Source organism: Carassius gibelio, chromosome A17, assembly GCF_023724105.1.
Source record: "Carassius gibelio isolate Cgi1373 ecotype wild population from Czech Republic chromosome A17, carGib1.2-hapl.c, whole genome shotgun sequence".
Lineage (NCBI taxonomy): Eukaryota > Metazoa > Chordata > Actinopteri > Cypriniformes > Cyprinidae > Carassius > Carassius gibelio.
In genome coordinates this window covers 5,331,353-5,346,352 of record NC_068387.1, presented here as the reverse complement: position 1 = coordinate 5,346,352, position 15,000 = coordinate 5,331,353, and the positions used below count along the sequence as shown (strand labels likewise).

The window sequence follows — 15,000 nt, the reverse complement described above, 5'->3', positions numbered from 1 at the left end:
TAAAGGTAAACTGCTGAATGTTTCAGGAACTGATTTATTAAATTATTTTAGCCAATAAATCACAAATTAAAACTGTTTAAACGAATGCGGGATTTGTTGGTCCACATTCCTTTTTTTTTACATTCGCAAACCAGTAGCTACATGCATTTGTCAAAGCACCACCCAATGGATAACCTATAAAAGCCTGAACTTTCTCACATTCTTTAGTTCATCATCTCAAACTTTCCCAGGAGACCTACCGAACGCCACCCGCCCCGAGGCCCCACCCCCCCGGGGGCCAGAGAAATGGCCCCCCTGTATTTTTGGTGGTCAAACGGAAGGACGGGGGAGACCTAGAGACCTGAGGCTCGGCTCCGTGATAGCCCCCGACGGGGCCTCTCTAGCGCCACCTCCTCCGAGTTGATAGACCCCTCGGGCCGGAGTCACGGACCCCCAAAGGCAAAGGGTCCCAAGATTCGACAGTCTGTAACTCCCACGAAACAGGGGCAAACTCCATCAAACTCAGAGCAAAATTATACACTGGAGACCTCTATCCGATGCCACTGGCTCCAGGTCCCCAACCCCTGGGGAGGTCGAGATATGGCCCCCCCAATCTTCAGGATTTGTGCCCTCGTTACTGAGGCACTGGACTGCCCAGGGACTCGGGGGTGAGGGCGTTCGGTAGGCCCCAAGGCCCACTATGTGTCCCCCGAGATTCAGCCCCTGGGACCCCCGCACTGCGGAGAAAACGGCGAGAGACCGTGTTGCGGGCGAGATCATAGCCTTACCCGGGAAAGGGGCACCGTCCTGGGCAAAGCCGCCGGCGAGGGAGGGGTTGGAAATTCTCGCTGAGGCCCAGGGACTTCCAACCCGGGACCAAGGTAGACCTCGAGGCCCCCGTCAGACACCGCCTCCCCCGAGCCGATGGACCCCTACGGGGCTGGAGATAGCACCCACCGGATGAGAAATTTTGAATGGCTAAATCTCGCCGAGACCCAGGGACTTCAAACTCGGGTCGATTTTAGACCATGCAGCTCTCTATCAGACGCCGCCAGCACAGAGCCGAAGGACCCCCGGGGGCCAGAGATAGACACACCGAGGGAGAAATTTTGAACGGCTGTATCTCGCCATCGCCGAGACCCAGGGACTTCAAACTGGGGGTCGATGATAGACCCCGTAGCCCCCTATCAGACGCCGCCACCGCAGAGCCGATGCACCCCAGGGGGCCAGAGATAGAGGCCACCGAAGGAGAAATTTTGAAAGGCTGTATCTCGCCTAGGCCGAGCCACAGGCACTTCAAACTCGGGACCGAGGTACACCCCGAGGCCCGCCTTCAGACGCCACCTCCCCGGAGCCAATGCTCCCCAGGGGGCCGGGGATAGCACCCCCCCCCCCCCCCCCCCCCAGAATGTTAGGATCTGTAACCTTATAACTCGGGCACCGGACCGCTCCAGGACACGGGGGCGGTCGCGCTCGGTAGGCCCAGTGGGCCACTAGGGTTTTGCCACTGGTCACCCCTCATCGACTTAGGTTTTGGCCGTCTTGCCCTGGGACCTCCAGGGTCTGGATGGAGAGTCTGGCGCCGCACTCAGACCGCTTTCGACGCTCCACCCTGCGGGCCGCCTCCTGGAGAGGTCCCCCTCGCCACTGGTCACCCCCCCATCGACTTCTTCGTATCATCCCATCGTCCGCCCCGGCCACTGGTACCCCCGGGACGCCGGCGGGGGTGTCGAACCGAGGTCGCACCGGTTGGGCCTCTTCCTCGGCCGACAAAAAACTTGAATCGAGGGTTGACTTTCAATGGATCGCAGCAAGTGAGCTGCTCTGCCACACACGAAACCCTGACCCAGAATCAGGTAGTCTACGGGTCATTTAAGCACTGGGTTCTCCACAAACTTCTGCTTAACACTTGTAAAGCCAAAAGGATCGTGAGGCCCGCTTTCACGATCCGGTCTCATACTGAAAATCAAGATCAAGTGAACTTTTGCTCTCATCTTCCATGGGAGGTTTTCTCTCCATGAGCTCACTTCAGGACACCTGTGTTACAGTTTGACAGGTGTACCACACCTCAGTTCAAGGTCCCAGGGGGAGGGCATACCCGAGGGTCCACTCACATGTGTTTAGGATACAGATATTTCAATTACAGAGCCTCAAAAGAGCCTGTTATTTTTTATCACCACCTCTCAAAGTTGAAAATGGGTAATTTGCGTGCCTGGTGCCTTCCTTGGATGTGCCTTGTGCCTTCCTTGGATGTGGTAGTCATTTCTCAGGCTCCCTCTGCAGAATCGAACCCTGATTCCTCCGTTACCCGTGGTCACCATGGTAGGCGCCTAAAGTATTTATCAAAAGTTGATTGGGCACATATTCAAAAGAGTCATCACCACCGCAGGGGGCATGTGATCGGCCCAAGGTTATCTAGAGTCACCAAATAGACCAGGGCGGGGACGGATCCCCGACCCCGGATGGGTTTTGGATCTGATAAATGCACGCGTCCCCACCCGTGAGGGAGGGTTGGCGCTCGTTTGCATGTATTAGCTCTGGAATTGCCACAGGTATCCAAGTGCCGGGTGGAGCGATCAAAGGGAGCATAACTGATTTAATGAGCCATTCGCAGTTTCACTGTACCAGCTGTTTGTACTTAGACCTGTACAGCTTAATCTTTGAGACAAGCATATGTTACTGACAGGATCAACCTGGTAGCCCACAGGAGGGGGTGTGGGTTGGACAACCGCAGCGCGCTTGTTTCCTACACACGGGTCTCACTCCGCAGTGGGTGTCGCACCCTGGGGGTGGAACCCACGCGGCGCGGCCGCTCATAGGGCGACGTGCGGCGACCTCCCCCACTCGGGGGTTATGGGGGTGGCTGGCCACTGATCGAGGCCGTAACCGGGAAAAGTGTGCTTCGCGTGGACAGGAGGAGGACACGCCTCCTCTCCGACCGCCGGTGTTGGACCCTTATGATAGACCGGCCTTCTGAGTCTCCCAAGAAAGTGGGGGTCGGGCCCCCGTCTCATGCGAGCATGTGCTGGACACGGTGTGTCGCCCTCATCGAAACCGTAACTTCCACTCACCGTGCCACCTAGGCGCACCCGCCCATAACGGCCAGCGGCCAGGCAGGGTCCTAGATCGGGCCCGCAACGTGCTCCACTCGATCCGTTCTCTTGCGATACGCGCCAGAACCTAAGTCCAGAAAATGACGCGTTCGCCGACATCGCGACGGCACGTAAAAATGCCATCCCCTATCGGGCCGACCTCCGGAGTCGCGGGCGAATCTTGACGGTGGCCGGGTCTGAGACGCCTTTCCCGGCCTGCCCTGGAGCCTTGGGGAGGGTGGATGTCTGGCCAAGGCCCGCATCTTCGACTTGGTCATTTTTTTAAACACCGAATTCCTCCAGGGCCTCCGACCTGCCGAGTGAGGCCGATGAGGGCGAGGGCCGGTCGGATAGGTCTCCCACCGAAGAGGCCCCGGAGCCTATGACCTGCCACTGGTCACCCAGCGACCTGAGAACCGGAGTAGGGGGTGCCATCTCACCCTCATACCCAGGAGAGGGAGGCCACGCTGTGCCTGGGTCACTCGAAATAGCCCCTGGAGCTAAACCTTCAAATTTACAGAGAACCAGACTAGGGGGAGCCATCTCACTCTCATGCCCAAGAGGGTGAGGCCACATTGGGCCTGGGTCGCTCGGAAAAAGACCCTGGATCTCAGCCTCCACGTTTAATGAGAACCGGAGTAGGGGGCTCCATCTCACCCTCATGCCCTAGAGGGTAAGGCCACGCTGGGCCCTGGGTCACTCGAAAAAGTCCCTGGAGCTCAGCCTCCAAGGTTACAGAGAACCGGAGTAGGGGCCGCCATCTCACTCTATTGCCCAGGAGAGGGAGGCCTCGTTGGGCCTGGGTCGCTCGAAAAAGCCCCTGGAGCACAGCCTCCACGGTTAATGAGAACCAGACTAGGGGTAGCCATCTCACTCTCATGCCCAGGGCGGTGATGCCACGCTGGGCCTCGGTCGATCGAAAAAGCCCCTGGAGCTCAACTTTCAAATTTACAGAGAACCAGACTAGGGGTAGCCATCTCACTCTCATGCCCAGGGCGGTGATGCCACGCTGGGCCTCGGTCGATCGAAAAAGCCCCTGGAGCTCAACCTTCAAATTTACAGAGAACCAGACTAGGGGTAGCCATCTCACTCTCATGCCCAGGGCGGTGATGCCACGCTGGGCCTCGGTCGATCGAAAAAGCCCCTGGAGCTCAACCTTCAAATTTACAGAGAACCAGACTAGGGGGAGCCGTCTCACTCTCATGCCCAAGACGGTGAGGCCTCGCTGGGCCTGGGTCGCTCGAAAAAGCCCCTGGAGCTCAGGCTCCACGGTTAATGAGAACCGGAGTAGGGGGCGCCATCTCACCCCCATGCCCGAGAGGGTGAGGCCTCGTTGGGCCTGGGTCGCTCGAGAAAGCCCCTGGAGCTCAGGCTCCACGGTTAATGAGAACCGGAGTAGGGGGCGCCATCTCACCCCCATGCCCGAGAGGGTGAGGCCTCGTTGGGGCTGGGTCGCTCGAAAAAGCCCCTGGGGCTCATCCTCCACGGTTAATGAGAACCGGAGTAGGGGGCGCCATCTCACCCCCATGCCCGAGAGGGTGAGGCCTCGTTGGGCCTGGGTCGCTCGAAAAAGCCCCTGGAGCTCAACCTTCAAATTTACAGAGAACCAGACTAGGGGTAGCCATCTCACTCTCATGCCCAGGACGGTGAGGCCACGCTGGGCCTCGGTCGATCGAAAAAGCCCCTGGAGCTCAACCTTCAAATTTACAGAGAACCAGACTAGGGGGCGCCAACTCACTCTCATGCCCAGGAGGGGGAGGCCACGCTGGGCCTGGGTCGCTCGAAAAAGCCCCTGGAGCTCAGCCTGCGAAGCGCTTTTGTCATCACCCCGATGGCGGGTAAAAACGGCATCCTCTATCGGGCCGACCTCCGGGGTCGCGGGCGAAATCGGAGCTCTACCCGGGAAAGGCGCACCATCCTGGGCAAGGCCGCCGGAGACGGGGTGGTTGGATGTTCGACCGGGGCCCGCTCGGGAACGCCGGGGCCTAGCGACTTGAAACTCGGGTCGTTGATAGGGCCCGTCGGCCCCTCTCGGACGCCGCCACCCCCGAGCCGACAGCCCCCCGGGGGCCGGGGATAGCGCCCCCCAAAGTTCGAAATTTTGAACGGCCGTATCTCGCCGAGGCCGAGACCCAGGGACTTCAAACTCGGGACCGCGGTAGACCCTGAGGCCCCCTATCAGACGCCGCCACCCGCGGGCCGATGGCCCCCCGGGGGCCGGGGATAGCGCCCCCCTAAGGTCGAAGATTTGACCGGCCGTATCTCGCCGATGCCGAGCCCCAGGGACTTCAAACTCGGGGCCGTGGTAGACTCTGAGGCCCCCTTTCAGATGCCACTACCCCCGAGCCGACAGCCCCCCGGTGGCCGGGGATAGCGCCCCCAAAAATTAGAAATTTTGAATGGCTATATCTCTCCTAGGCCGAGACCCAGGGACTTCAAACTTGGGACCGCGGTAGACCCTGAGACCCCCTATCAGACGCCGCCACCCATGGGCCGATGGCCGCCCGACAGCCGGGGATAGCGCCCCCCAAAGTTCGAAATTTTGAACGGCTATATCTCGCCGAGGCCGAGACCCAGTGACTTCAAACTCGGGACCGCGGTAGACCCTGAGGCCCCCTATCAGACGCCGCCACCCGCGGGCCGATGTCCCCCCGGGGGCCGGGGATAGCGCCCCCCTAAGGTCGAAGATTTGACCGGCCGTATCTCGCCGAGGCCGAGCCCCAGGGACTTCAAACTCGGGACCGTGGTAGACTCTGAGGCCCCCTTTCAGATGCCACTACCCCCGAGCCGACAGCCCCCCGGTGGCCGGGGATAGCGCCCCCAAAAGTTAGAAATTTTGAATGGCTATATCTCTCCTAGGCCGAGACCCAGGGACTTCAAACTTGGGACCGCGGTAGACCCTGAGACCCCCTATCAGACGCCGCCACCCATGGGCCGATGGCCGCCCGACAGCCGGGGATAGCGCCCCCCAAAGTTCGAAATTTTGAACGGCTATATCAGGCCGAGGCCGAGACCCAGTGACTTCAAACTCGGGACCGTGGTAGACTCTGAGGCCCCCTTTCAGATGCCACTACCCACGGGCCGATAGCCCCCCGGGGGCAGGGGATAATTTATAATCCCAAAGGCAGGGCAGTAAAATGGCAATATATTATCCTCCAGACAACCCAGATATAATATAATATAATATAATATAATATGATATAATATAATATAATAAAATATACTATAATATAATATAATATAATAGTTGTCTGGAACGCATCACATTAACAGTTCAATAAATGAGCGTGTACTACAATTCGAGACATTCTATAAATTGACATTTCAGCACTTCAGAGACATTCTTAAACTCTTAAGGTGGCTTAATGCATTGAAACATGTTTTTAAAAGATCAAACTCAGTTGAAGACATTAGAGCATGATATTTATAGACAAGCATATGAGTTGTTGAACGCAACACATTTAACCCTTGTATGGTGTTCGGGGTCTGTTGGACCCGTTTTCATTTTTTTATCAAAATAAAAATTATACAATTAATTATTTTTTCAAGGCTAATAAAAGTGTGAAAACTGTAGGCCCTGTGTACCTTTACTCTGTCCTCCTCCTGTCAGTGTGTGTGTGTGTGTGTGAGTTTTGTGTTTCTACACCTGCCGTTCCCACACAATTCAATCACGACCACTGTCTGCGCTCACATTCCTGCTCATTTTCCCTTGTCTTGTGGGAACCAATCTTTCTTTTCTCATACTCTATCCCAGCTTCGAATTGGGCACGGGACACAATAAATAATAATAAATAATAAATAAATAATAAATAAGCTTTGCCAGTGCGGTGAAAATTGTAGGTTCTGTGTACCTTCACTCTGACCGGGCCTGCTGTAGTGTGTAAATCATTTTTTTGACGACCCGCTTACATCATCTTTTAAAAGTATCCCGTATCCGATTTTTGCATTTACACTATACACTGCTGAAACTACCAAACGTAGATGTTCTGACCCAGAAAAGGAAGTAAAACAGCACGAAATACAATGGATGCAGATTTTTTTTTTTATTGAACAAACATTAATGTACAAACCTCTTGGCCAAATCAATACATCTTCACATTACAATGTACAGAATAGAATAGGTTCATCTACATACAACAGAAAGAGAGAGAACAAAAGGAAAAAGGGAAGAAAAAATGTAAATAATAATCTAGGAGCGGGGCTAGGGTTTTTCTTGTAAATCATACTCCATAATAGTAGTAAACATGCGTATTGCATTTTTCTTTTTCATCATTTTAAGGGCTTTGGAATACAAAAGAAACTCATTATGAAATGCATAAAAGGCTGGTTTAACTTTCAAGAATCTGGATTTATGAATATTCCCAGCATAAGGATGCTATTGACCAGAAAATCTATTTTGTTATTATTCATTACAAGTCCATAGACAATGTCTTTTAGGGTGAAGTTGACCAGGTAACGTATCTTTGGGTAAAGCCAGTCATGAATATCAGACCATAAAGCATCCACATGCTAGCAATGAAAGAACAGGTGATCCGTAGTTTCGATATCATCACAAAATATACATTTATTAGAATCAAATCCACATCTAAGTCTTAAGTACTCACTGGATGGATCTATCCCATTTAACACTTTAAAATGAATTTCTTTAATCTTGGGAGATAAAGGAAATGTTATGTATTTAGTTCTAAGAATATGAATGATATCTTTCTGGAAATTAGAAGAAATCGAATTTCTGTAGACTGCGATAGGATAAGAAATGTTATTAAACATATTTCTAATAGTTTTGTTGGAGAGTTTACCTCCTTTAAATTCACAGCCTTCAATTAACAGTGGAGGTGAACACAGGGTCATAGGGTTCGAATAAAGAAGAGTTTCTTTGATCAGACAAATAACAGAGTTAGGAATAGCTTTAACAATAGATTCAAATTTAGCTCGACTGTAATTAAAATATTTAAAACAGAAATTGTCATATGATATAATAGCACTATCCTCAGTTAAACGGGACACTGACCAAATACCTTTTTCCATCCAATCCTTGTCATACAATGATTTGTTTCTAACTGTAATGTATCTGTTATTCCATAATGGTGTGTTGTGTGGTGTGAAATTATGGTTATATAAAATCTTCCAATATAACAAGACCTGTTGGTAAAACTGGGATAATTTAACTGGGAGACGTTGAGCAGTGAAGTCACATCTTAAAAGAAACTCTATTCCTCCTAATTTCTTAAATAGCTCTCTGGGAATATGAAACCAAAAACTGTTATTATTTAAAAGGGATTTTAACCAATTCATTTTAAGGGTCTCGTTTATAGAGTCAAAATCAATAGCTTGTAAACCTCCCTCTTTATATTGTTTTATCATCTCTACTTTCTTCATATAATGGGTCTTCTTTTTCCAGATGTAGCCAAAGTTAATTTGATTGATTTTTTTAATAGCTCTATTTGAAACAGCAATTGTGTATGCTGGATAGATTAACCTCGAAATACTTTCCATCTTAGTCAAAAATACTCTACCTAATAAACTTATAAGAGTTTAATTTGACATTTATCTATTGTATTCCACACATTCATAAGTTCATTTTCAGAGGAGTCTTTTGAAATAAGCATGCCTAAATATTTAACTTTAGATTTTATAGGGATGTTATTAGCCTCAGTTAATTGACATTGATGGACTGGCATTAATTCACACTTGTTCAGATTTATTTTTAAACCAGAAGCTTTGGGAAACATTTGAATAGATTGTAGTATTTTGGGGACTTCTGATAATTGCTTTATAAAAAATGCAGTATCACCTGCAAATCGGCCGATGATAAGTGTCTGACCAAGTACCTCTAGTGGGGGCTATCGCTGAGTTTTTGATAAAGATGGAAAGCAGTTCTGTTGTTATAATAAAAAGAAATGGGGAAATAGGACAACAAAGATGTATACTGTAGAATTAAATATAGTAATAATGTGCATGAAAGTACACTGTAGTCTTAAATATTAAGATAGACAGAAATGTTCAAGATGCAATGTGCATATGTGCATTCTACTGTAGTCTTAAATATTAAGATACACATAACTTAACAACATTTCATATATATAATTAAATAAGAAAAAAAATAATTGTTTAAATATTAAACTGTAACTATGCTTCCACTATTCGAGCTCACTGATTGGTTTAAGAATAAACCACCAATTTATCATTTATATTTTTGCTGCATATGCTAAAGAACAACATCCGTTGTACCAAGTGTGGTGCCAGCCCAAGTTATTTTTCGGTTCATTGCCAGGGCATTCAATAAAGACAGTTAACAATCTAGCTTCTGAGTATAAGTTATTAACCCAACAATAGCGGGGTCATTTTTTTAAATATTAATTTTTTTTTTTTTTTTTTTTTTTTTTTTTTGCAGTGGGCCGTGCAAACATGTGTTTGGTTGTGTGGGCTGAGAGTTGAAAAAGGTTGGGAACCACTGATCTAGAATATCAAAAACTAATAGAATATTATTATGTATAGATCTTCCCTTCATAAAGCCAGATTGAGATTCACTTATAATTTTGTGTAAAAACATTTTTAATCTGTTAGCATATATAAGGGTCACAATTTTATAATCGGTGTTTAATAATGTAATTGGTCTAAAGTTATCTAAAATTTGAGGGTCTTTATCAGGCTTGGGGATTAAAGTTATTATACCTTGTTTCGTGGTGGATGGAAATGTCATATTTTCTGTTGCTTCTTTTAACATAAGCATAAAAGGTTCTTTAAGTGTGCTCCAAAAGTGCTTATAAAACTTTGCAGTGAGGCCGTCACAACCTGGAGATTTGTCTAGACATAAACTACCTACTGCTTTATCTAATTCATCAGATGTAATATCTGCATCACACAGTGCTACCCAATCATCATCTGTATGGGGAATAAAGTCTTTAATAAGGTCAAAAAAGGATGTTGTATCATCCAGAGAAAAGGTTGAGGAATATAGGTTACTGTAAAAGGAAACCACTTCCTTAGTGATTGAAGCTTGATCAGTAATTGCTTGGCCCTGGATCAATAAGGCTTTAACTGAAAGGTTCTCTTTCCTTCTTTTTTCTAACCGACAGAAATGGGAAGTGCTCCTTTCCCCCTCCTCAATCCATTTAGCCCTAGACCTGATAAAAGCTCCTTCTGCTTTACAAAGATAGATTTCATCAAGTTTGTTTTGAAGACTTTGTAGTTTTCGTTTTTCATTATCAGTAGGTGATGTTTTATTATAAAATACATTTATTTCTTTAATAATATTAGATTCAGATCATTTGTTACTTCGATTTAGTGTTTTACCAAAATTAATTGAGTATTCCATAATTTTAAATTGAAGATATTCCCATTTGGAGATATAGGACACTATTAACTCGTCAGACATCACATTAGAGACCATGGCCCTAATACCCTCATCAAATGACTGGCATTTTAATAAATTAGAATTGAATTTCCAATATCCTTTATTTTGAAGGCTAACACCAGGAGGTTTAAAAATGTATTTAATAAGAGAATGATGTGTAAGAAGAGCTGTAGACATACAACAATCACTGACAAAATTAATAATAGAAACTGAAATTAGCCAAAAATCTATTCTTGACTTTACTACATTATTTGGCTTAAACCGAGAATACTGTTTCATGTTAAGATATTTAAAGCACCAAGGATCCAGCAAATTGTGAGTACGACAAAAATCGGTTAAAACAGGGTTATAAGAACTAAGGCTACATCTGGAGGGATAGCTATCAAGGCATTCACCACTGACCATGTTAAAATCACCACCCATAATTGTATTAGCAGTTGGATATTTTAGTTTAAGGTATACAATAACACTGGAAACATCTGAAATCAACTGTCTGTTTTGGATTACGTTATTGAAACCATAAATATTGACCATAATAAAATAATGGCCATCCATATTCATGACACAGATTAACCAGTGCCCATTATTGCTGAATCCAGATGTCACTAGTTAACCAGGTGGGTTACAAAACAAAACAGCCACCCCTGCTGATCTAGTGGACCCATGATCAAAAAGGATTTTGTCTCCCCATTGATTTATCCAAAATCTTTCATCCTCTTGTTTGGAGTGTGTTTCTTGCAACAAAATAAATTGTGCTTTTTCGCCCTTGAAAAACAAAAATAATGATTTTCTCTAAGTGTTCTCTCTTAATACCCTAACATTAAGTGAAATACAAGAAAAAACAAAATTATTCATAAACAAAACTGGCAACTGCCAACAAATATTAATCCGATCGAAAAAATGTACTTCTGAAAAAATGTAGAAACGAAAGCCCAAACAGGCACTGTCCCTTCAAACTGCATTCAATGCAAAATAACCCTCCAAACAAATTGTATTAATCAAAAGGTTATTTCAAGCTTTAAATTCTAAAGCATTTGTTCATATACCTTATGTGTTCCTAAGTAAGTCTTTGTCCATTTATATATCCAACACCTCCTCTGAAGTGCACGCGTACCCACATCTCTAGCTTCTTTTATCTTTGGCCACAGAGCAGCTCGGGTCTCCCTGTCGGCTTCGCAGAGGTCTTCGATGAAGTTGATACGAAGCTCTTTGCGGATCGAGTGGTCCTTTGTCATTCTCCACAGTGCATCTCGGTGTATACTCTGAGTAAACTGAATGATGACATGCCTTGTTTTATTTCCTTCACGTCTGCCTATTCGATGAACCGAATCAACAATGTGATTGATGTTCGAGGACCAGGATGGGGAGATTTTCACCAGCAACTGTGCAACCGCCTCACGTATGTCTTCACCTTCCTTTTCCTTTCGACCACGAATCCTCAGATTCCATCGGCGTTTGTATCTCTCCAGCTCCAAGACACGCTCCATCAACTCCTCGTGATCTTTCTTTAAAGCCGATACTTCGCAGACCGAAGACTGTAACTGAACTCAACTGCCTTGGCTATACTTGTTAACATGATGGAACTCTGTTGTATCTGAGTACCTAGTATGTCCACCTTATCCGTTAGCTGCTTTATCGCTTCTAAGACTGCATTCATTCCTTCTTTCCCTTCTGTCCCCGTATCCTTCCTCTTAACTGTTCCTCTTCTTTACCAGCGAGAAAGGATCTTTTCTTTTAGTATTCTCAGTGGAAACTTCCATCCTCGTAGCATACTCATGGCCATCATCTACCTCGTTACTGCGGCATGAAGCAAGATTCTTTTTTGTAGTCATGGTGCACCTTGTTTTCTTTTGTTTTTCAGATTCTTAATATATTCAACTTCAAAAGGAACGAATTGTATGGACTGGAAAGTGTAACATGAAACAAAAACTGGGACAGTCCTCGAGAGCTCACAACATACGATGCACCCTATCCGCCATCTTGCCAGGAATCCCATTGGATGCAGATGCAAATAAAATTATACAGTGTTTCGCTTTCCACAATATTTTGAAAAGTCAACAAAAAAAAAAAAAAAAAAAAAATCAGGGTTTGGATGAAATCAGGGGCAGGGTTTGTATGTTTTTCCTTCATCCTCTCTATTAGACAACTCTAAACTCAAACAGGTTTCCTTTTTCTTCAGTTGGAACCTCAGTTCCGCCAACTTGGAATTGTTGGCCTGTCCCAGCTGTCCAGCAGTTGCCTTTTCATGGTGTTTCATGACAGCATCTATTGTTGTTTTTTCCTCTATATTTGTATTACCATATAGTCTGTTTGTCTGTCTATCCTCTAAGTGTTATATTTAATCATATAACAATAAATAATTATATGTTTTTTATTTTTTTATTTCTGCCCTGGAAGCTTCAAGGCTACTTCAGAACCTGCTTCACTGCTGATAACAGACAGCTAAAAGTGTTGTTTCATATGATAGCTCTAAGAACATAGATAAATATCCACCTCTTTCAGCATTCGGGTCATTATAAGAAAACGTGCCATTTCCCAATTTTTGATTTTCAAAGTACTGTTTTGAAAATCTTTAAGCCCCTTTTTGGATGAAGTAGATCCTTACCACTAAGGAAAATGTTCCGTGCCATCTCAGGCTATCTTATAATTATTTTTTTTTTCTTCATATAACCAATTTTAATGTGTGTTTTTGGTCAACCCTGTTACCAACATATTAATTATTTTTTGAAAAGGTTGTAAATACATATATAGAACAAATCTGATATACTGTGAAAGATAAACCCCCCTTGTTACATTAAGAGTGTTTGTGAATTGAGAATATTGAAAGTTTTTTTATTTATTTTTTTATATTTTTTTTTAGCGGATGAATACGTTCATTTCCAAATGACACTCTCCCAGCATCATCTGTTTTAAGAAAAATGTATGGAAATAAAAATGAAACGCCTCAATTCAATTTTGAGTGAAATATTAGCCTCTCTTACTAAACATTTACAATTAATTGATTACATTTTTTATTTAAATGTTTTCAATTCTATCCTCTCCTGGAGGATTGTCTTCAATGAGCCAAAAAAAGCTCATGTTACTCCTCTCCTCATCAGGTTACACTGGCTACCAGTAGCCACTCGCATCGAATTCAAGGTACTGATGCTTGCCTACAAGACGACCACTGGCACGGCACCATCTTACCTAAACTCACTGGTTAAATCCTATGTGCCCTCCAGAAGTTTGTGCTCTGCGAGTGAACGACGCCTTGTGGTGCCATCCCAAAGAAGTTCAAAATCACTCTCACGGACCTTTTCCTGGACTGTGCCCAGCTGGCGGAATGACCTCCCAATCTCAATTCGTACAGCTGAGTCTTTAGTCATTTTCAAGAAACATCTAAAGAATCATCTTTTTCGCCTGCACTTAACCTACTAACACCAGTACTTTTCCCTTTCTTGTCTTTTTCATTTAATAATAAAAAAAAAAAAAAAAAAACCTGGCTATGCGTTCTATACTAGACTAACTGAGACTTGTCATGGCACTTGTATACTGTTGTTGTTCTCTTGTTGACCTGACTGCTTCTATTGTTCTCATTTGTAAGTCGCTTTGGATAAAAGCGTCTGCTAAATGATTAAATGTAAATGTAAATGTAAATGGAACAGTCTATTAAAGAGGTGTTTTCATAAAAAGTAACAGGGTTGACGAGAACCTAGGGACCCGACTAAATTGTGTTTTTTTTTTTTTTTTTTTTTTTTTTTTTTTGACACGTTAAGAATAAAATTCAGTTATGACTAATGAACTGACACTTCATTATACTATATGTTTTTTTTTTTTTTTTTTATAATAGTTTGACTTTTTTGCCCTCGATAGCAAGTAGAAGTAGAAAAATCATACAGAGGGACAGGCCATTTTCAACATTTCTTCAAGATGCTTTGCACAAAAATTTGATTTAAATCCTTTAAAAACAAAAGAAACAGAAAATAATGTATTCTTATATTATGAGACATTATGGAAACTAAATTATGAATTTATTGTTTTATGTTTTATTTAGATTTACAGAGCTTTTTTTTTCCCTGAGGGACACAAAATGGCACGTTTTCGTATAATGACCCATTTACTGAAACTGGACTCAGTGCGGGAGTCACCTGTCCAATGAATCAAACTTGAGTCGATTTCTGATTTGTTTTTTTGTTTCGTTTTTTTACAAATCCGTTTTATCCGATTAGTTTAAAAGTGTGATTCACTCGCAATCTGGTGTAGCTAATTCTGATGCTGCACAGTTCCTAATGGGTTACTAACAGTAATAATCCTCTCGTAGTAAAAGGTTACCTGACACAAGAGAAGACAGGACGAGATCAAGCAGTGAGCAAACACAGAAGAGCAGAGGTCCAGCATCCCTGCTTCACTCCTGAGGTCACGCCCGAGGTGATGTGAGGGACCCAGAGCAACACAAGCACAGGAGCACTTCTACTGAAGAGATGCCTCCATCTCAGCTGCAGACGCTTTATTACTCTGATAAAGTCACAGAGTGAAAATAAGTTCTTCTGAACGTGGCGTGACTCCAGCTCAGGACTAGGAACTCCTCATCAC

The 15,000-nt window shown here is 45.1% G+C and overlaps 1 protein-coding gene across 9 annotated transcripts in view; it reads right to left on the bottom strand.

Moving 5' to 3' along the window:
- The window catches only part of LOC127933244 (proline-rich membrane anchor 1-like), a 222,009-nt gene that overhangs the window by 52,874 nt on the left and 154,135 nt on the right, over positions 1–15,000 (bottom strand). The window contains exon 1 of one of the 9 annotated variants that reach the window (XM_052530077.1): positions 14,740–15,000. This exon is cut by the window's right edge and continues 859 nt beyond it. The exons of the other annotated variants lie outside the window; for them this stretch is intronic. Within the exon in view, the coding sequence (XP_052386037.1) occupies positions 14,740–14,805 (66 nt within the window). The 5' untranslated portion in view covers positions 14,806–15,000. The remainder of the gene's footprint in view (positions 1–14,739) is intronic. 9 annotated transcript variants of the gene reach the window in all.